Genomic DNA, 22,639 nt, shown 5'->3' on the forward strand with positions numbered 1-22,639 from the left:
ACAGCAATGTTTTGTTTTACTCAAATTTTAATCCAGTATAATGCTTCAAATGTAATTTGTTAATCTCTGTAGGTAGGCATCATTTGTACAGATATATTAAAATATAATGTAAAACCCCGATTTAAAACCGGTGCATTCATTAAACAAAACCATTTTAAAAATGAAGGTCCAAGCATTGGTTCCACCAAGCGATACATTTAAATTCTTGTTCAGAAAATCCAATAGAAATTAGTTGTACTTTATGCCACAAGGTGGTACTGACGCTACGCAAAACAACCAAAAGCAAATTAAAAAGGGAGAAATGTACACATCCCTAAATGTTTCAGTAGCCTGTAACACAATCACAGCAACAACCTGGTCTGCTAGTTATGTCGTTAAAAAAAAAAAAAAAATAGAAATATATAAAAACATTGTTAGCCCACACACACACATACACTTAAGACAAAAAAACCAACTGCCATAACAAGTTGCAATATGACGTAGGGCCCAACTGTCAGAAGGAATACGGATTATATAGGCGTGTTCTTAATTTCTTCTGTGCAACTGTGTGGGAAATCTTCTGAAGCTTGGACTTCTGAAGCACCTGCCAACCAATCACACCATTTCACTGTCAGATCAGCTTTCTGGCCCAGCATGACAAACTTGCATAGGTTGTAGTGTGTACAATGTTCCAAATGGAAGGAACACAATACTGCAGTGTGCCCTTTACTTACAAGCTGTTTGACAAGTGCAAATATGTTATAAATCAGCTTCAACAGAAATCAGTGGCATACTGTGTGTTGTGAACCTTGACTTTTGACTATTGAAACTGTACCATACTCCCTTATTGTAGGGCAACAATATTTGGAACCCCAATCAGTAAATTGCTTGCATTTCATTGCCTACACTATGAGCAGACACCTGCTAATTCTGAGATCACGTTAGGGATCAGTTGTTAAAATCCACCTGTTCAAATATATTTAAAAAAATCCAATCCATTTGCAGTTGTCAACATTAACTTGCACCTGACTTGACTCGCCAAAACAAAACAAAACAAAAAAAAAGGCAGCTCTATCATGTGGTTTGACCGCAGGGTTATGCACCCGGAGCTGAAGGTGACAGCACTAATGAGTCGAGGTCAACTATCGCATTGTAGAGCCACCGAGAGAGCACCATAACCATTATTGATATATATAATCCTTCAATTATAATCCTATATATATATATATATATATAGATATATATATATAATATATATATATAAATATAAATATATAATATAAATATATTATATAAATATATATATAATTTATAGATATATTAAAAGCCTAGACTTACCTTGAACTTAAAATGATTCGTCAGGTACCACTCCGCTGACAAGTTTTAGGAAAATATTCATACAGATCATACATTAGAGAAAAAACTAATTAAACAAATAACTTTACTTGTCAAAGCTGCTTGTAATTCTTCTGGACAGTGTGAGACATCTGAATGGAGCAATATTACTGAATTGTCCCCGCCTCGATTTGTTGTTTCTGAAAGATGCGGTCTGAGCTCCAGTCAAGCTGACGGGCAGAGATTGGCCGACTCTGCAGTTGAGGGTGCAGGTGTGGTTGCTTTTGTCGGTGCAAAAGATTTACTGGTTGGTTTTGGTGAATAATAAAATACATTTGGACCAATTGTGTCTTTTAGTAATTGCTGTCCAATAATGTGAACTAAGCTTTCAATAAAGCAAATCAAAATGAAAAAGCTATTCACAGGTGATGAAATTACGTTCGAGCAGGCATCTACAGTATGTATATTAATGCCCGCTATAGCTTGAAGCTGATTGGCTGATGATACTGAATTGTGTTCTTGGGTCATTCACATGTTAAAATAACACATTGTTAAATATAATTAACTATGCAGCCATTTATAATGCACATTTTGGATATGTCAATGTTGCAACTATGTCACTGATCCCGCTTTGTGCCAAATACATAAATGTCACACTTAATCCAGGATTTTTCAAATGATACGCAACTGTTAAATTCATCCTCACAGACTACCAGATCAAGCCTGGCAATTAAAATTAACCTCTACCACAGTAAGTGGATGAAGGCGCGTACCACAATATAGCACTAAGAAAAACATGCATTTAACCCAATTAATTTTAAAAAGCACAAGCATGATGAGGTTTGATCCTTGAGACAAACATGGCAATTACACAAATCACAAAATGATTCAATTATTTCCCCAAAATGTTTTACCAGTCTAGTGAAGAAAAAGGTTGTAAAGAGGGGGAAAAAGACGACAACTTTTCGTTTTTTGAAAACAGTTTATTTTTCAACAGACCAGTGATAATAGATCCTCTGTGGAATATCTACGACAAAGAACAAAAAACAAAAGTTAGAACATATGTAAATAGTTAATAACTTTTGCTTATTAATACTCTGGTCAAATTAAATAATTTAGGTTTTGAGGATATCCGAACAAGAGACTAATCCAACCAAACACACAAGAGTTTGAATAATGAGCATTTGCCAATTTTAGAATAGTAGTTCATCTATGGTACATTGCATACACTGAAATCTGAAAGTTCACACTTTTAAAAGGTAGTTTTGGTCACACAGCATGTCTTAGCTCTGAAACTGTCAAAAGTAAATTTGTTTCCCCAACAGCATTTATGAGTAACAAAAATAATTAAATAAAAAAAAACAACATTAAAAAAGTCACAAGTGTTAAGTTATACCAATCTTACGTATGGTGAAGAATGTCAGCAACATTCCTGCATAAACAGGATTTAATTATGTATGCATAAAATAAAGCCAAAAAGGCAATGTGCATGTAAAGGCATTTTCTATGCCCAATAACCTTCAGGAATTTACTGACAAATCAGAAAGCTTTAAAACAGTTCATTTTAAGGCAGTGTTGCACTTTTCCAATATCTTTAAATATCAAGTCAAAAACATTTAACTCAAAACTATATCCCTGAATGTTTCACTAAGGGAGAACTTTGCTAAATAATCTTTATATATCATGTTATTTTTCTTACAAGAAATAGTACTGCAGCACCTTAATGTATAGATTTTGCTTCATTATGAAAATGTATCAAACCTTACCTTGCTAGTTCATCCTCCTGATGAGCCTGTTGATCTGGTCTTCCCTGTTGCCAGCATCACCACCTTCCACAAAATGTGTGGTTTTCTTATTCATTCCACCACGTGGAGTGGACAGTTTGAAGGGCCACAAGAAGTTGTTTGCGGCCTTGAAGTTCTTTCCAACCGTGTAAATTTCATGGATCAGGTCTTCAATACAGATGATACCAGTATTGCCTGCAATACAAAATTTACATCAAAACTTGTTGTCCAGCCTTTTCAGATCGAGACCTTTCAGATGACGTCTAGCTGTTTGCCGAAATGTGTAGAATTCAGTGTTGTAAATCACAGTGATTAAAGTTTACACCAGTATCCCTTTAGCAATACAAATGATCTTAAATACAAATATAAAATAGTAAAAACATACCAAGATTTTTCTCAATTAGGTCGTTATCAACCAGAGCAATACGCTGCTTGTTGATCTTTCCGTGACCCCGTTTGTAGATCAGCTCGCGTACAGACTTCAGATTGGGGTAACTGGGGTATTTATATAATATAAAAAAAAAAATTAGTGTTAGTTACATGCAGCCCCTACCAAAGCCATTAGAAACACATACATTACAGTTGAAATTCAGACAAATCAGTTTTGTGTTGTGAAGCAGTATTACAGTAACTTGCATAAATAATAAGTGGGACACCAAACAATTTGAAGAAATTATTTTATGGTTTTGAAAAACTCCATTCCTCCCCGGGCAGACTGAACCCCTGCAGCTAATATTAAGAACATGTTGTCTTATTAATAAATAGATCCCACCTTCAAGTAATGCACAGTATTAAAAGACACTGATGGCTTCAGGGTGACATACAAACGTAAAGCATTTGCTAATACAGAAAGTACAAAACTAGAATACTAATGAAAAAATAAAAAACACACATTTAACTAAAAAATACCTATCCAATCCGCACAATTCCATGTCGTACATGAACACCAGACGACTTACTTCAGTTGACACATTCCAAAGACAAGATTGAGTTAACAGTTTACTCAAAAAATGTGTTTCACTCTTCATTAGTATTAAGATTAACAGAAGAGATGCTGATTTTCGACCACTTTTGGCTTTTGAGGTGCCTTGTTTTTACCATGTTTTATCAAATTATAGGTACATTACATTACACAGAGTTACCAGTGGGATCCTGTCCTGTTATGGATGTTAGCAACATAGGGCCCCATTTTCAAAAAAGATGCGATGGCGCAGTGGGGCTTGCACAATATTGTTTTTTAGGTGCAAGGACAGCTGCATCCGATTTTCAATATCAATGTTGCACTGAAAAACTAGTCTTGCATCGGTGCAAGGGTTTGTCGGAACTTTGTAGGGGTTTCAGGGCATTCCAGCTTTTTTTGACCCACCTCCCAGTTTGCCTGCAATTTTCAATCAGTAGAATGATCGAATCTCAACGTGTTACGTCTCTGACTCAGGTGTGGGTTGAGTTCTAAATGAGTCGCCGTTGTTGGAATAAGCTGTAAAAAAAGTTTTGTTTTACCCCCCCCCCCCCCCCCAACTCCCACTCCATAGCCGAGTTTGTGCGAAATGTGTTCGAGGGTAACATTTATGTTAAGTACAGCATATGCAATTGACACAATCTGTACTTTGTATGTGACTCTGCAGCAGCAGTTGATGCTTAGTTCACCCCCTAGTCTGTGAATCGCTTTGGAAAAAAGTGTCTACTAATTGATGAATTAATTAATTAATTAATTAATTAATTAATTGTAATAATAATAATATTAATACAGGCTATGGCAGATCTGCATTCAGAGTTAAAGGATCATCTACAGAGTGCTACTGCCAGGAGCTGTGCCATACCAGTGCATAGCAAGGTTACCACTGCCTTAACTTTTTACACAACCGTCTCATTCCAAATACCAGCTGGGGATGTTTCTGGTTTCTGCCAGTCTTAAACGTCTAAATGCATCAGCCAGATAATGGCTCCTTTGGTTAAGAGGGCAAATAAACTAACCGTTTTCCTATGTCCGCTGCAAGCAACGCTGCCAGCTGGGGTTCAACTAAAGTGCCAATGTAACCTGCTGACGTTTCTGGCTGTGAAACATTCCGCTTCACTGAGTCCTAAATTATCATGGCCACCATCTCGCCCCATCAAATGTGGATTGCTAATTATGGACACCTGTTCTTCAACACTGGTTAATTGTATGTTTGTGGGAGGCCCCCCTCCAGTGCCCCTCAGGTTTTTTTTTTCTTAAAGCAAGGGCTTTAACATAGTAATAGCTTTTTTTTGACCTCTGCAATATTTCTTGAAGCTTTCGACACAACATTAGCTGTTAACTAGTGTTTGCCAAGCCATCTCTATTTTGCTTTACAATGTTTTCTGCTTGGGCCTTTTCCCAAATAAAGATGTATCACTCTGTATTTAGTCTTCCAAAATGTCCGGCTCTTCGTCTGTGAAGTTCTCTTCTTTTAGGACAACCCATTTCAGCCACTGTTTGTCTTTCAAACATTTCAAGTGCAACCCTCGCCAGTGGGTGTATTTGTACTTACTGAGTACATTTAAATACTAATTTACTATACAGTCACAGGCTTACGACTTCAAATGTTCCTATTGAAAACTTAATTTTTAGAACTGGTTGTAAGCTGCGTTGAGTGTCTACTTCAATTAAAACTAGCCCTGTACGAAAATGGGGCCCATACATCCCATGCTACAGATGTAAGAAAGTATAACTGCTATCTTGAAAAAGTAAACCAAGATCTGTTACTTCCAATGTATGTACACTTAAAACATATGACGCACAGATAGACAGGTTTCTCCATATATTCCCCAACATTAAAAAAGATCAGCTTAAATGAGAAGTACTTTCAAAAAACATCTTATGAAAACAACTCACCCCCATGCAATGTATGGCTCAGCAATCCTAAGCATGTTGATGGAAGCCTTGTTCAACTTCACAAAGACACCGTTGAAGATCTGGCGGAGGCGGAGAAGCTGGAGCACTTTGCGCACCTTGGGGCTAACGCCATTAATACTGGGAAAGGGAGAAAATGTGTACAATTAAACATCAACACTACAACTTGCTACAATCATGTATGCATTTTTAGAACTATGGTTTCAGACATTGTTGGCTTAGTTTCAGTTATCAGCATTGTCGATAAGATGGGGAAAAAAGTTTACACATCATTAACCATAGTATTTGAACACTGAAAATACCGTCAAGTCAAGACAGATGTTTAAGATACTACTGTACTTTTAAACCAAACTCCTTGCTAGTTTGACTGTAGTTCCTTCTGCACATTGCTTACCCCCTAATCCTGATCACAAAGGCCAACTTGGGTTCAGCAGGTACATAGTAGTTTCCAACTTTACGGGCCATTCTGGACAAGCGGATCTCACGCCTGTACATCTGTCTGTACTCCTTGTGGTAAAACTCAGCTCTGCTGTAGATCAGTGATCGCCTACATTTGCGGGCCTACCATCATTAATTACAAAACAGAAGGCATACTTTAATTCAAGAACATTTTTAGACCACTATTTCCACAACAAATCTCTTACAAATTAAACCATGTCAACTGCCTAAATTTTATTTTGCACACCACGAAAGTCAATTTTTCTAGATATCCTACAGAAGTTATTTGTAGTAAAAATAAAATCACAATTATCTGACATTCAATGTATAAACTACAAGTGTACTCTGCACTTTTTATTCATCCACTGTAGAATCTAGACAATACCACAATTCATAATCAGTCCAAAAACAACGATGTTACAGAATTTTACAAATGTAATTACCGGTTAAACTGTCTAATCACCATTTACCTTTTTTTCAGAAAGCATCTTCTTGATGCGCCTGGCCTTCATGGCCGCAAAGGCCTTTCGCCTTTTCAAAAGGCTTTCGGGCACTGCAGGTACCTTCTTCCCTCTTAAGGTGAGGAAACAAAAATACAAAAAAGCAAAGATCTAAAGGCAAGTCACTTTAATAAGCTGAAGGTTTACTAACTTGAGGACTTAGTACCGCTGTTTGGTAAAGGGGTTGGATAAATAGAAAACAATCACCTGATTTATACATATTTTATTGTGAACAAACAACACGGGACTATTGGTGTATTGGCTTTAAAGTGTAAACTTAAGTCTTAAAATACACATATTCACTTTTGAAGAATGAACAACTGTCTAATTAAGCACTTACCAAGTTTACTTGATATCATACAACAATCACAAAAGTGCACATATACATATATATATATATATATATATATATATATATATATTATATATATATGAACACATATATACTGGTAGTGACTTCTAAACACAAACAATCCCTTAACAATCCAGACTTGTTCAACCTCAGGCCAAAGCCTGGGACAGACGGAGCGGAAGCTGCAGCATTTTGCCGTTTATTTCTGAGACTGAACTTACAATGAGGAAAAGAACACCTTAGCGGAAAAGTATCGCTTTGACATTTTCCCACAGCTGCAACTCTAGCTCTAACCAATCAGATGGGTGGTTCATGATACGTCACATCTGGATAAAAACTTCACAAATCAACATGATTTGAGTGATTAATATCTATATTAATTCAAAACATTTTGGCCTGGTATTATTTGGTGCAGTACAGTTATTGATATTTAATTCTGTAAAGAACAGAAAGTTAAGTGGAAAAATTGCTTTCAGAAATAAGGCATTTTTTTTTAAAAGCATAATGTAGGGGCGCTTTACTAAATTAACACATTTCATTGCAGATTATTTAAAATGTAACTAAGAAATCTCCAAACAGAATAAAACAATACATACATTTCGTAATTGACAAGGTAGTGTTGAGATGATGGGAAACATAATATTGCACAGTACAATTGCTCCCGTTTCTTTCCTGGTCGGTAAATCACAATATTTGATTTACTAAATTAACTGCTATAGTGGACATACTACTAAACGGCATATAATTTAGTTTGAAATTCTTCCGCTTTCGTCTCATCATCAGTGGATCCCCAGTCCATCATTTGAGGCCAGTTTGGCTGTATAGGCAGGAGCATAATTTACTTTTGAAACCGCTGAAGTGTGTCCCATGCTTCAGGAAACGCTTCAGAGATACACTGTGCTAATGAAAACACAGGGAGTGAGAGTACGTTCATTTTAAACACCCCACAGGCAGTATGTCAACAGGCCCAACCAGGAGCACGAACGCAGACAACACCCTTAAATTGCTTAATACAAACCAGGCTTTTTTTAAACAAAACAACACACAAACCATACATTGCATAATACCCCTGTACTGGTTGCTCTTAAACCGTTTTATTTCCCGGACAGCTGTCATAACCTCATACACATCCCAGGTATAACACATTTATTTCCTCCCCCCACAAACCGGTTCATATGTATCTTTAATCTTACTTATTTGTCAGTCAGCATTAATATATAGACTTGTTAGGTGCTCTGCGTATACATATATGTATTTCGTTGTTTTATTTTGATATTTGTTTATTTATTAGGTGGATGCGAGTGGATTCCCGATAGAGAACAGAACTGCACTTACTCTATACCCGCCATTACCACCAACGGAAAAGAGATCAATACGCATGCGTACCGTGCACTTAAAGCAGGGGTCCAACTGTAGCTGTCTGTTGAATTGCCTGATTATTATTTTCCAACAACTTTCTTAATAATTTATATTTGCGTAAATTATCCGGACACCAAATTAACACGAAAATGAACTCAATTACAGTATTCGTATTGTCAATCAACACGTACGCTCATACTAACTTAGACGTTATCAGAAGACTAGAACGGTGGCTTTCTTTTTTTCATGAAATGTTAATGCATTTTAAAAATAACCCAAAGTTAGCAGTATTTAGTGTAAGACACAATGTATTTCTTTGACTGTAATATGTTGCAAAAAAAAAAAGTAAATTAAGAAATGTTCTGTATTTTTGGTTTTGGCAGAAAGGGGTTGTGCTGTGCTGGTTTGTGTCTGGGTCCTTCGCGGTGCCAGGCTGGTTTAAATAGAGAGGGTGAAAGCTGAAAATGATCACAGTTCTGACAGCAGGTTTGGAGCGGAAGGGGGCAATAGAGGGGCGGCGAAGTGTTTATACTAAACAAAGTCGTTTACTGTAGCTACTGGGTATAGACATCGTGTGCCGGTATCTGTATTAACTGAATCATTAGTTAGGTCGGTGTTGTTTCTTTTGAGCATTTGAAGAACAAGGCTTTGCTCTGTCCTGTGCAAGAAAATCTCGCTGTTGAAACCTGCTGCTTGTTTAGAATACTATTGTGAATAGGAACAAGTGCAATTCTTTTTGCGTTGTATAACAACTGTATTATTATTATTATTATTATTATTATTATTATTATTATTATTATTATTAATGCTAATCTTTGTGTATTTCGTCAAGTGCTGTTTGTTTTTAAATCATTTTTCAAAACTAGATTTTCTGAAACTAAAACGTCAAACGTTTTTTAAAAGGTCATATTGTTGTATTCCGTTTTGATCCATCGTACTATAAAAACATTGAATAAGATTTTTTACTGTTTATTTTTTTATTACTATTTTAATTACAGGCATTTGCATTTTTAGTATGACTTCGCTGTCCTAAGCTCGAAAGAGTTGTTTCAGGAGTCATTTATTTGTGAATTTGTAATAACCTTTGTAGGCTTATGTATAGCTACAGTGTAGTTTCGGATATCATTAGCACTGCACTAGCCAGTATGAACATCGCTGCAGAGTTTTTCCTGGTCACTTTAAAAGTGCTCTGGGCTTTCGTGATAGCGGGGGTAAAGTGGCTGGTCCGCCCTAAAGAGAAGAGTGTTGCTGGTCAGGTCTGCCTGATCACAGGGGCAGGCAGCGGGCTGGGGCGGCTCTTTGCCAAGGAGTTTGCCAGGCAGAGAGCAGTTCTTGTGCTGTGGGATATCAACAGCCAAGGCAACGAGGAGACGGCAGAGATGGTCCGACAAATCTACCGGGAGATGGACTGCACTCCGCCCAAAGAAGGTACATTTGGCACCACTTCTCAATAAATCTGATTCCACCAGCGGTACGGTAGAGGTGCTTGTAATATATTTGCATTGCTTGTTATCCATAAGGATCTTGGTGCTAGCTAGCGAGAACTACATTTTTAGCCCAAAACTTTATCTTGGAACTGGGTCTGAAAATGCTCACCTTTTTATTGGTTATGCACTCTTTCTTTGTAAACTTTTTTACGATGTTTTCCTTTTGCTACCTCCTTTTTCATAAACTAGTATTAACATTGTGTACAATTAGTAATTGATATCGAGATTAGCGCGAGCTGAGTTTATTTAATGTGTTTAATTGATAGCATTAGTAAACATAAAACTAATCCATGAAGACTAAATTCTTAACTCGCCCTATGCAAGCTTAATGATCTCAGTTGGTAAGAGGGACCATGTATGAAGCAGGGTCCTTTTTTGATACAACAAGGATAAACTTTATTTAGAAGCCTGCCCTGCAGACTAGGGTGTAATTCCATTGGCAAGAGAAAGTGCAAATGCCCCATAAATACCTGACAATCCTTGCCCTAGTGGACCAGGGCTCACCAGGCTTCAAGCAAAAGTAACTTTAACAAGACTATGGACCAAGGGTGAGAGGTTATCTTTATTTCTCTGACAATAACTTTAGCCTTGTTTCTGCTGCCAAGATGCTGATCTCCCAGGTTGTTTCATTTTGCCATGCCAGTTACATTCCCATATTGCAGAATAGCAATGAAGTAATTGGCTGATCCTGTGAGAGACTAGAACTAATTCTCCAAAGTCTGTGTGAATTAGTGAATTGGGGCATGGTTTCAGTTCTTAAAATATGCACAGTTAACACAAAATGTCCCATAAGTGACTTACACCTGTAGCAGGTTGTGTGTCAATCCATGGTAAATTGTCAATCCTTTTTCTCTCATTGTAGTTATTTACATTTTATTTATTTTTAATACAGGTGTTGTGGATGGTGTGGAGGATGTTCCTCCATTCCAGCCTCAGGTGTACACCTATGTTTGTGACGTGGGCAAACGCGAGAGTGTGTACCTGACCGCAGAGAAGGTGCGAAGGGAGGTGGGTGATGTTGATGTCCTGATTAACAATGCAGGAGTGGTGTCCGGTCACCACCTTCTCGAGTGCCCCGACGAGCTCATCGAGAGGACAATGATGGTAAACTGTCACGCCCACTTCTGGGTAAGTTGCAGCTTGCATGCATCTCTGCACCTTCTCTTTCTGTGATGGAATCATTTATAGTTTGATTTAACTTTGCTTTCGCTGCCCTCTGTTGGTGAATGTCCATGTCCATGGTACCAAGTTCATCCGTTGTGTAACACATTTGTAAACTGACAGATCCCTGACCCCCCCCCCCCCCCCCCCCCCCCCCCCCCCCCCCACCCCCCCCCCCCCCCCCCCCCCCCCCCCCCCCCCCCCCCCCCCCCCCCCCCCCCCCCCCCCCCCCCCCCCCCCCCCACACACACACACAGGTTTACAGTAACGCAGTCTATATAGGTTGTAGGATTCTTCTTTTACTTGGCTTTAATGTTTGTTTTTTTAGGATTTATTTGTATTGTGTTACTGCTGTTTTATAATTTCAGTTTTCCACCTGTATCCCGCTTTTAAATCTGTGTAGAGGTTTGTTAATTTTTAATTTCCTTGATCCAAGTTTTCTGTTTTATTGAACAATATTTAATATTCCCCTGGAAAGCCTGAGGTGAATAGAGAATTGTACCCAGGATAAAATGAACATCATAACTTAATCTGAATGTTACAAAATAATTAGCAAGGATGGGGGTTCTTTTGAAATACATATTGAAGCTGTAACAAGTTGTTCTGTTTTATTTTTGGAATGTGCTTCCTGTGTTGTCTGCTTTCTCATAATCGTACTATACTTGGGAAACAGACAAATTTACAATTCATGAAGGAGAAACGGGAAGCATTTAAAAATCTGAATAATTGGCACAGCACTTAACTAGAATCCTCGATCATTGTAAAAGTTTACAGTGCAGATTCATTGCTGGAGACAGAAATGCAAGGGACTTGACAGACAGTTGTAGACCTGAAGTCTGCTATCAAATCAACCAAGTTCTGTATTTTTTTTGCTTGGGCAAAAATTTATTTATTTATTTATTTATTTATTTATTTATTTCCCCCCCGCCACCCCAACCCCCCCCCTTTTATACTTGGCTGAACCTTTCCATGGAAAGGTACTGGTAACCCATACCATATTTTTTATTGTAGAAGAAATTAACAGACAGTCCATATGTATGTCGGGTATTCACGGATTCCCAAAAGTCGTAAAGACAAATCCACATTTCTGTTTAGGTAATTCTATCTTAATTGTGGGTAGGAGGGGACATGCCATTTGTGCCCCCCCCCCCCCCCCCCCCCCCATCGGGTGGGGGTAAGAGTGAACCTTGGAAAAAGATCAATTAAGTAACTGTTGATGCTAAACAATCAAACAGTGGAAGGCCTGTGCCAGGGTTGTTTAGATAAGGCCTGACCTGTTGTAGATTTGAAGTAGTGTTGTTTATATACTTTAGCAGCAGAACTGTAGTCGGCATAAAACAAATCCAAGTCTTCCGAACCTCAGATCAGAATTCACACTTCATCCATAACTATAAAACACCTAATGCTAAGATATAAGAATTAGTCGGGAGGAGACCATATTGAGATTTACCAAGGACACTGGGGTTCTTTTTTTAATGTTTATTGCAAAAAGTGAAACAGATTAATCAACTATTGATTGAGTATAGTTAATGGTGAATGTGATAACAGCGATCTGGTTACTTTGTAAATTCAGAAATAATATAAATAGTAGTAGTAATAATGTTTGGTGTAGTTTGAATCCGGTTCTACAATTCAACATACCAAATCTAAAATGTGTAGTGTTGCTGTAAAAGTCTAGTTACCCATATTAAAAAAAAAAAAAAAAAAAAAAAAAAAAAAAAAGTGTGTGTAATCTGTGTGTTGTCTACCAGTCTGTTGTGCAGTTGAGGTGGACATGTGTGTTTGGATTCAAAGTGATATGCAGCACATTGTTTTCTATAGACTTCTCAAAACTTAATTGGACTTTCAGGGCTTCATTTCAAGTATGTAGTCCGATATACACCAAACATCCATTCTGGGTACTGCTAGGTTGTGTTTTTCATTCTTTTGACCAAAATGCTGCTTATGGGATTAAAGAAATATGTGAGGGTGCAATCACCAGGCGCGATAAATCTTGGTTAAAAACCATCGGGAAGTGCATCTATCTGCAAATACTTGTTCTTTAAATCCTACTAGTATTTCTAAAGACAGCAATGACTGTTCTGCTGAGCCGAAGTGTAGTGTACTTGTAGTTGGCTCAGAAGTCGAGTGGATTGAGAAAGTATTGTAGCCCCAGTCAAGGTCATTTCAGAAAATGGGTTGATCTGGCTTCAGGGATGCAGGAGAAGGCTATAAAGGGGCTACAGTAAACAGGCTATTTTAAAAAAAATCTAAATATGTTTTTATAATTCTGTTTTGCAGCCCATGTTATTTATATGCCTATAGTGTATTGTAAAATGATAACATGGCTTACTCCAATGAATGTCTTATCTGTGTTTTTTTTTTTTTTTTTTTTTTTTTTTTTAAACGTCATCCTGGAAGTTTTTTTCCAGATGGACTGTCTCAGTATTTGGATTTATGTGGTGGGAACATAGTACTGACGTAAGGGCCTGCAGGAAGCTAAGCAATTCTCATAATATGGTTTTCTGTCAGCAGCACGTATTTTACGAGAAGTACTTTCTGCAGCTGCATGTGCATCAGTGATCACCGATGACTTGCGTGGCTAGTGATGATTTGAGAAGTAGGCTAGTACATTTTATAGATGCAAGTTCATTTCTTGCTAAGGGAATTTTTTGTTATTCAAGATCAGATTAAATACTGCTGATCGCCAGTAGAGTCTTGTATCTTTTTACTACCAGTTTTCCAATCACCATGTTAAGGATGCCTATTTGTATTTTGTGCCAATATGAATTTAAACCGATTGCTGTCTTTATAGTGTGTGTGATATATAAAATATATATAATTGTGTGTGCGTGCTGCATGTATATTGGTAATAGGGAGCTGATGCCTGACCCATTTCTTAAAATTGGTTTCTTGTCTAGTATCTGCTTGACAAGATGCCAAATGATGGGAAACAAGGAGCCATGCAGCTTTCCTGCCTTGCAAGGATAATAGAAGCGTCCAGGCAGAAGGGGGGGGGGGGGGGGGGGGTTACTTAAGTGCTTTCATTGAGTGTGGAGTCGTGAGGAGGGACTCATGCACCTGCATTCCAGTTATCTGTATTGCTCATTATTTGACATTAATCGGTTTATATATTCTAGTTCTCATTTAACGATTCATGCTTGTCTGTGTCTTTGTTCTTGTGTGCATGCTCATTTAACATTTCATTCTACAGTTAATTTCTTTTGTACTTGATACAGCACTATTCGGCATTTCAGAATTTTATAGGAAAATAAGTGTGGGAAATGCACCCATTCTCTTAATGCAAAAGTGTTTTTTTTTTTTTTTTTTTTTTTTTTTTTTTCCCTCTAAGATACCACAAATAGCTGCTACAACCATGGCTAAGCTAGTTATTGAGCTGTATGATCCAGAAAAAATAAATACCAAGGCAACTATATTTTGTAAGTGTGGTGTCATGTCTGGTAGGTAATGAAGGCTTCAACTTGAATACTAGACTATTGGTTATAAATAATTGGGGGACATGGCCAGTCATCAGTGTTGCCCACAGTGTGTTCTTTGTTTTAGTTGTACTTCAGAATGTTTATGCAGAGAACAATAACCTGGTGAAACCTTAAGCTGCAACTTCTTTCCTATATGCTCCATTTTATTTCAGAAGATCTGGTATTTCTGCTGTCAGATTTGTCTCTTAATAGAGGAGTCTAATTAGTAGCCATCTGGTGTTCCTTAATATTTTCACATGTTCCTGTAGAATGTACTGTTGCACTAATTTAGGGTGACACCACAGCTGTGAGATTATTTGTGCTGCAAAGCCCACTTTAGTTTGTCTCAATTAGGAAACTCAACAGGGATGCACCATGGTGAAGGAAGCAATTTGGTGTTTGGGGGGGGGGGGGGGGGGGTAATTTAGCGTAAATGTAAGTGTTGAAGCAGTTATGAAAGCTATGAAGTAAGAAATAAACTCCTGTTTGGTTTCACACATTTAGTGTCCAGGAGGTCATTAGGGCCCTGCTGACATACTGGCCTTGCCATGAGGGCATGGGTTTCAGAAGACTCATTTTGAGCCAATGGCATTCCTCCCTTTTCAATTACTTTATTAACCGATACTGCCAAGCATAACTCGGTGTTGCAAAGTTTATAGGTAATGTTGTTTTTTGTTTTGTACACAAAGCGTTTTATAAAAAGGAGCCATTTTGTTACTCCCATAGCTATTGTACTTTTTGTCGGAAAAATAACTTGCTGAATAGGTTGGGGGGGGTTATAGGAGCTGTCATCGGCTGTACTGTTACTAGATGGCTCTTTTGCCATCCGTTCCAGTGAAGTGAACCAGGTAATTCAGCTCAATTAGTCATTGGAGGAGATTGGAGGTTTTGAATTGGGAGAGTTACAGATTCCGTGGAAGCGGTTCAACTCTCAAAAGAATGGCAGAGGATCAGAATACAGAATTCATTTTTTATAAAACTTATTTTTTTCTATCTTGTTTCTTGAATGCATCGTTGGATAATTGGTAACTTTGTACCTTTTTTTTTATTTCTGTGTTGCTTGTCATACCTATGACCAGGAACAGAAGTTATTCAGATTTCTGAGTTTGTACAATTATTTTTAAAGGGAAGGGGGGATAATCTTTAATTCTCTGTGCTGTAATATGTTATACTTTAAGATTGTATAGAATAAAGGTTTTGTCCCAATTGTACACTTTAAAATAAAAAATAAAAATCATAGTTGTGGTTACTATCCATAGAACTTGTCTGTGGATGTTAGAATTGTTGTTGTTTACTATTCTGGCACCAATTTGTGGCTATGGTTACCATTTTTTTTTTTTTTTTTTTTTTTTTTTATCTGAATCTCACTGTTTTTCATTCATTAGACCACCAAGGCATTCCTTCCCAAGATGCTGGAGATGAATCATGGACACATTGTGACAGTTGCCAGTTCACTTGGATTGTTCAGCACTGCTGGTGTAGAGGTTAGTTATCTGAAACTCTGTAAGCTTACATCACTGTCCAAGGCCCATTTTAATAAACCACTGGAATTCTCTTGACCAAGTTTGTTGTAGTTCCAGGTTACCCCCAAGAAAAACCACTGATTCCCTGCCCTTCGAGTCTTGCATGTCTGGTATCCTATGCTTAAACTTACTTAATTTTGACAGACCACTTAATCAAATCCACAAAAAGGGTTAGGATTCGACAGTTAAACCCTGTCATCATGTGGTCTTCTGTTGTCAGCTAATTTTCCCCCTCCCCTCCACTTTATTGCATATGATTTGAAAGTGGTTTAATGATGGCTGGTGCGGTTTGAAACCAACGTTTAATCGATTTTGATAACCAATACTGGCAAAAGTACAGCACAGGGAAACATCTGTGGTCTACACCGTTATGAAAGCAGTTCATTATTTTGTTTATTTTTTAGCTAGCCATAAAGGAAATTTCAGTATTCTTGGAAAGAGGTTTCCTCTGACCCTTTTAAATTGCAGAAACTTGTGTGATCAAGCATCAGCAATGCATGCTCGTGTCATTTTTCTTGAGCCTTTTGAGGTGTTTACTTAACAGCTTTCTGTTTTCTTAATTCTGTTTGTGTTCATTTCATAAGTATCCTTTCAGTGAAGCTTAATATTATTTCAAAGGAAAACTCCCCACATTTGTTTCTTTTGCTCTACTATAGTTTAATATTTTCCAGAAACCCTGTTGAAAGCTGTGCATGTTCTGGACTTTTTTGACTGCTATTACAACAGGCAATTAGACCTCCTTTATTCAGTAATGTGTATTCAGCATACATCTGTGTTTGCCAACGCCTCTTTGAAGATTATTTCAGTGCTAAACTACGCCAAAAAGCTTACCACTAATGTGAACCTTCCCTTAACCTACAAAAAGAATAAAGCTAATGAGACTTAAGATCTAAATGTGATGCTGTGATTCATTTAATACAATCCCCCTCCCTCCTGCATTACTACTTTATTTATTTTGTTTCTGTTAGGATTACTGTGCAAGTAAATTTGGAGCTGTGGGATTTCATGAATCTTTAAGTCATGAGCTGAAAGCTACTGAAAAGGATGGCATCAAAATGACTCTTGTCTGTCCATACCTGGTAGACACTAACATGTTCCGAGGCTGCAGGATCAGGTAAGGGACATTTATCTCTGTGTCTCTCTCCGTCTGTCTCAAGTGGTTGGAACATTTAAATTGGTTTCTCATGAATAGCATTAAGTGGGCGGCACTCTGGATTGGTGGTTAGCGCTGCTGCCTCACAGCTTCAGGGTCCTGGGTTTGATTCCGGCCTCTGGGGTCTGTCTGTGTGGAGTTTGCATGTTCTCCTCATGTTCGCATGCATTTTTCCGGGTACTCTGATTTCCTCCCACAGTCCAAAGACATGCAGGCTGGGTGGATTGAACTCTCTAAAATCGGCCTAGTTGCCCCGTGGTGGACTGGCGTCCCATCCAGCGTGAGGTCCTGCCTTGCGCCCTGTGTCTGCTGGGTTAGGCTCCGGTTCACTGTGGCCCTCTACAGGATTAAGCGGTTACAGATAATGGATGGCTGGATGAATGGCATGAATCTTTTAAAGAGTCTCTAAAAGATTGTGCCCTACAGGCTAATTTTAAATTGGCTTGGGTCACTGCTTGTGTTAAGAAAATCTACCAAGGATGATAAACCATGTGAGAAAGGTCTCCTTCATTGACAGATTATGTGCTTCCCTTGTTTGAGCTTCTTGTGAATTGAGGAGATACTTCAGTTGCAGTATACAGCAGCTGTGAAAGTGGTTATTCAAGTTGGCAAGTGATTTAAGATTTATAACTTCGTAGTTGAAGGGCTTATCACAAAAAGTACAGGTAATACTTCTTGGCAGCCCTGCCTGGTCTCACCATTCCCACCACTATTATATTTAGGAACATGTTCTGCAGAGTGTGACTGGCACCAAGCGTCTGGCTGTAATTGTAATGGCTAAATTAGTTTTAAAATCTACAGGATAAAGCTCTGTTAATATGACAGACTACATGTGATTTAGATATATGGAGCCTCTAAGAAAATGGAAAATGTGTCTTAAAAAAAAAAAAAAAAAAAAAATAGCCCTAAGTTGGTAGTCTAAGCACAGTGTATCTCAGTAAGGAATGTTTAAAGTGGGTAGAAGTGAAAGCGTGTTTAGTGATCTGACGCATAGAACAGGTGTGTGTGTGTGTGTGGGTTGTGTTGTGTTTTTTTCTTGGGGCCCACTCATACAGCTGAAGGAGACAAGTTTTTAAGTAGGTCTACATCTGAATGTAGGTCATGGTGGCTTCCTTTTGCTTTTTCCATGATGCTGAGGGGTGTACTATATCCTACTGACATACTTTTTGAATGCCCCAGCCCTATAAATGGGAAACCCTTGAGTTAAAAACCCCAGCCTAAATTGCAACAATGGTCTCTCTGAACCAGACAAATACCCCCCCTACACCTATCACAGCAGGTGGCTAGGGTGATAAGGTATTATTATTGCTGGCCTGACATATGATGCAGAATTACATTTTGGTTTCTATTAGTTTTGAATGATACACGCTATTTGACATTTCTTTTTTTACATTTTTACTAAAGGTGAAAGTGGTTTCTGTTATTTTACTTGTGGCTGTCCTGTTGTGGTACGTGTGGTGTCTGTTTTGTTGTGGTGTGTGTGTTTTTTTTTTTTTTTTTTTTTTTTCCTTCCCCTCTCCTCCTCCTCCTTCCACCTCTTCCTACTATAGTTACCTATTACACATCAATGCCCTTTGTTCACCATGTATTGCATGAAAGAATGTTGTCCCTGTGTATTGTTTGTTTGGATACTGGCAATGGGATTTGTAGAGACCAGTATTACCATTGTATGCTTCAAATAGACCACAGTGTTAAGTTACATGATGTCATCCCTTTTAACATCGTGATTCTTGCTAAACTGTATTTTTTTTCTTCTTTTGAAATCCAAGCCTCTTTTAATGTTCCCCAGTACATGCTTGCATCATGATGAATTAGTTAGTTACTAAGGTGTGTGTTTTTCTTCCGAAACCTACAGGAAAGAAATTGAACCTTTCCTTCCACCACTGAAGTCCGAGTACTGTGTAAAACAAGCCATGCGGGCGATCCTCACAGACCAGGCCATGATCTGCACGCCTCGTCTCATGTACATGGTCAACTTCATGAAAAGGTGAGCTTTGTTCTGAACCACACAATGCACTTTATTCCCATTGGAATATCTGTCTAAAGTTATTGGTAGAGTCCACAGGAGAGTATCGTTTTGTTTGTTTTTTTTTCATCAGTACATTTATACAAATTCTTGGTAATTGTGGCAACCCTGTATCTTCCTACAGTGACTGTAGTATCATAGAAAATGTAAAATAAAGTATTGCTTGTTTTTAAAAACAAAAAAAGTGAATAATTTCTTTCTCCCCACACTTCTCCCTGTAGCATCCTGCCTTTCGAAGCAGTTGTGTGTATGTATCGTTTTCTCGGAGCAGACAAGTGCATGTATCCATTCATTGCTCAAAGAAAACAGGCAATGAACAATAATGAAGCTAAAAACTGAATCTAGACTCTGCCGGTGTTCCCAAGAAGTACAGCGGCACCCAACCGGAGCAGAGCAGTAAACCACTGTTATCAGAGACTGAAATGCATTTGCATTATACATATGCAAAGGTTTACTAAATTCTCCTAGGGTGGGGGGGGAGAAAAGCTGTGTATTACACTTTTTTTTTTTTTTTTTTTTTTTTTTTTTTTGTTCTAGTTTTGTATAAAGAAACATACCTTTTTTTTTTTTTTTTTAATACTGTAAACTTAGTTGACAAAAGTTTAGAAAATATGCAAACACATTATTTCAAAAGGTATGTCAAATGTTATTTACTTAGTGTAGTCACCAGCATAATTTTTAGTGTCTGTATGTGGTAATATGCAGTATGTTACTGTATAAATCAATCTAGTCACTTTAGTTTTTGTAGATATGCACTGTAATTACTGGTTTGTTTTTTCACTGCCATAAATTTTGTGAGAATTGTTCAATACCAAGCATGTTCCTACTTCTGCAAAATGGATAACCAAAAGGACTTTTTTTTTTTTTTAATTTGTTGAAACAATAAGCTGGAACACTTAAACCCAAAAGTGTCTAACAAACAAACCACTGATTGTTGTACTGCAGCAAGGACATGTTTTTTTAATATTACTTTGTGTAAAACTAAGCATTGAAAGGACGTTTGGTAGTGGTGTATCAAAAGTTTACATTTGACTTTCACCAGCAAACATGCTTTTACTTTTTTTTTAACCTTCCAGTAATATAAACACTTGCATTTTTGCTGTCATTGTTGAAAATATGCTGCTGTATTGAGGGAGGGAGTTTGATGCTAAGGGTCTAACGGTTTGGCCCTGCAAGGAAAACATCCAAGCATTGTGCCTGCTTCTGTCCAATCAAATTTGCAATGTTGACGCCTACAACTCTTCTGATGTGTGCCTGTGCTTGGTGGGGATGAAATAGTTCTTGGGTGAATATCCTAATTGGATTAAACAACTTCTTATTTATGTTACTGCTGTGTTTATAGAGCATAAGTTTTCATTTCATGTGTTGGCCTCCTTCACTTATGTTCTATACAGAAACTAAATAATGAGAAATCTTTCTTGGTTTGGATGTTGATATGGTCAAGGTGTCTTCTGGTTCAATGCAATCACAATCACTAGTTCTCAAAACATACTATTTTTGTATCGAATTGTACTAACTAAAAGCAAAACTTCACAGTAGTCCTGTTGATCAAAGGAGATGCTCATCTGCCAGTCCTGTCAATCCATTATGTATGAGTTATTTCCAAAAAATATGATGATAAAAGACTTGCCCCCCCTCCCCCCCCCCCCCCCCCCCCCCCCACCTATCAAAAAAACTAATTGCTTCTCAATAGAAAATTACATAATAAGAATCCTGACTAAAATCCCTTTTATAGTTTTGTATTAGTCATGTGAATTGTCTGTCTTATTAGTTGTTGATAATAACTTTTTTTTGTGCAAGTGACTAAGTGTACAGTCAATAAAAATGTGAATTGTTTTCATATGTCTATTGTTTGAACCATGGAGGTGGGTTACCCATGAAATAGCACTATGAAACCTGATCTAAAGATAACGTATTATCCACAGTCTGTACCAGGAGAGTTTAATAAAACTTTTTCAAACTGTTAGAATGCTTTTATTAAACAAACAAACAACAAAAAGCCCACCTGACTTGTAACTTAATTTCAATAATACTGATGTATTTATTTTTTTCCTTCATTGACGGTCAAAAGCCTAAAATTCTACCTCTATCAATTTGTATGCCATTCATTTACAATGAGATATTAGAAGCCTCCTTTTGTAATTGTCAACTTTGTAGGGACTGCTGTTTAGCAGAGTGATATATGTGGTTGTTTAAATGTTTAGTGAATCAACCTAACTTTAAATTAATAAAAGATTTAGACAAAGACATTTGTTCTGCTTTTTTTGTTTTTAGCAATTGAAGTATGGGACTGTACAAAATCTAAGTTTCAGGATTATCTATCTCTTCATCTTACAACGGCCTGAACTGGAAAGAATGGCCTTATGTTCCACACTGGAAACCAAGTAGACATGAAAGCAAACCACAGAGTCTAAACACTTCCCATCCTTTTTGTCTGAAAATGATTCTCCATGCAGACCAGTTGTTTGGCAATCAGTCTTCACTACCCCCCAACAGAGTCAGAATCCGTGCAGTGCATAATATATATCAAGTACATGATTGCTATGAAGATGTATGATCTTCCTAAATACTACATAAAGAAGTCTGTAAACATGATTTATAATAGCCATAACAACAATTCCATATACCAAAAATATTTTGTAATGCTTTCTCCTGTTAAGACTCCCAGTGATGACTCGGGGGTGCTATCAGAAACACCAGCACTCAGTCCAAGCAACCTTTACTGCTAATAGAGAACACATTTGTATCCTTAAAAAAAAAAAAACCAGCTGGGTGAGGTGATAAAATGTTTATCTCCACATGCAGACAGCAGAAACCGAACATTAGAAGTTATAATGTAGTTATTCTGTTACTTCATAATCTCTTACAGATAAATTAATTTGATAAGTAGCGTTTCATCCAGCGTTCCTTCAGGTCTGAATGTCAAAATGCTGCATAGCAAACGCTTGAGTTCTGAGGCAAAATGCTTCCACAGCATGATTATAACTGACCTTTGTAAATTGTTTTCATTTGTCAATCTAACATTTTTGGAAACATGTAATTCACCATAAAGGAAGAGCATTCTAAAGCACTACCCAGCTTGCATTAGAAAAATATGATTAATAATCAAAAAACACAATGTTTGAGTTTTAATTTACATTTTTCAGTATATTACACAAGTGAATATATTTGGATAAGAGTACTTGGAAAGTAATTTCTCAAAATAAATAAAA

General features: G+C 37.5%; 2 protein-coding genes and 1 non-coding gene across 3 annotated transcripts; 1 reads left to right on the forward strand and 2 right to left on the reverse strand.

The window, feature by feature from the left end:
* Positions 1-1,403: 1,403 nt before the first annotated feature.
* LOC121313406 (60S ribosomal protein L7-like) lies at positions 1,404-8,655 on the reverse strand. Its single transcript, XM_041245912.1, has 7 exons — positions 8,596-8,655; positions 6,879-6,981; positions 6,365-6,531; positions 5,953-6,090; positions 3,484-3,593; positions 3,081-3,293; positions 1,404-2,341 (listed from the first exon to the last, which is right to left on the reverse strand). The coding sequence occupies exons 1-6, from the start codon at positions 8,607-8,609 to the stop codon at positions 3,085-3,087; spliced, it is 741 nt and encodes a 246-aa protein (XP_041101846.1). The 5' UTR covers positions 8,610-8,655; the 3' UTR covers positions 1,404-2,341; positions 3,081-3,084.
* LOC121313723 lies at positions 6,165-6,253 on the reverse strand. Its single transcript, XR_005950033.1, has one exon. It is a non-coding gene; the product is annotated as a small nucleolar SNORD12/SNORD106 (small nucleolar RNA).
* Positions 8,656-9,082: 427 nt separating the features above from the next.
* Positions 9,083-19,957, forward strand: LOC121313407 (retinol dehydrogenase 10-A). Its single transcript, XM_041245913.1, has 6 exons — positions 9,083-10,047; positions 10,999-11,234; positions 16,111-16,209; positions 17,217-17,362; positions 19,257-19,388; positions 19,649-19,957. The coding sequence occupies exons 1-6, from the start codon at positions 9,714-9,716 to the stop codon at positions 19,764-19,766; spliced, it is 1,065 nt and encodes a 354-aa protein (XP_041101847.1). The 5' UTR covers positions 9,083-9,713; the 3' UTR covers positions 19,767-19,957.
* Positions 19,958-22,639: the final 2,682 nt, after the last annotated feature.

The sequence above is a fragment of the Polyodon spathula genome, chromosome 3, assembly GCF_017654505.1.
Source record: "Polyodon spathula isolate WHYD16114869_AA chromosome 3, ASM1765450v1, whole genome shotgun sequence".
In the NCBI taxonomy this organism is placed as follows: domain Eukaryota; kingdom Metazoa; phylum Chordata; class Actinopteri; order Acipenseriformes; family Polyodontidae; genus Polyodon; species Polyodon spathula.

Bases quoted from the DNA above. Each gene is read 5' to 3' on its own strand.
- LOC121313406 (XM_041245912.1), bottom strand. The intron at 6,091-6,364 runs GTAAGCAATGTG...TCCCTTTCCCAG, and splicing joins TTTGTGATCAGGATTAGGGG to TATTAATGGCGTTAGCCCCA. The intron at 3,594-5,952 runs GTGAGTTGTTTT...TAAATACCCCAG, and splicing joins GAGCCATACATTGCATGGGG to TTACCCCAATCTGAAGTCTG.
- LOC121313407 (XM_041245913.1), top strand. From the start codon at position 9,714: ATGTATAGCTACAGTGTAGTTTCGGATATCATTAGCACTGCACTAGCC. The intron at 10,048-10,998 runs GTACATTTGGCA...TTTTTAATACAG, and splicing joins CTGCACTCCGCCCAAAGAAG to GTGTTGTGGATGGTGTGGAG. The intron at 16,210-17,216 runs GTTAGTTATCTG...TGTTTCTGTTAG, and splicing joins TCAGCACTGCTGGTGTAGAG to GATTACTGTGCAAGTAAATT.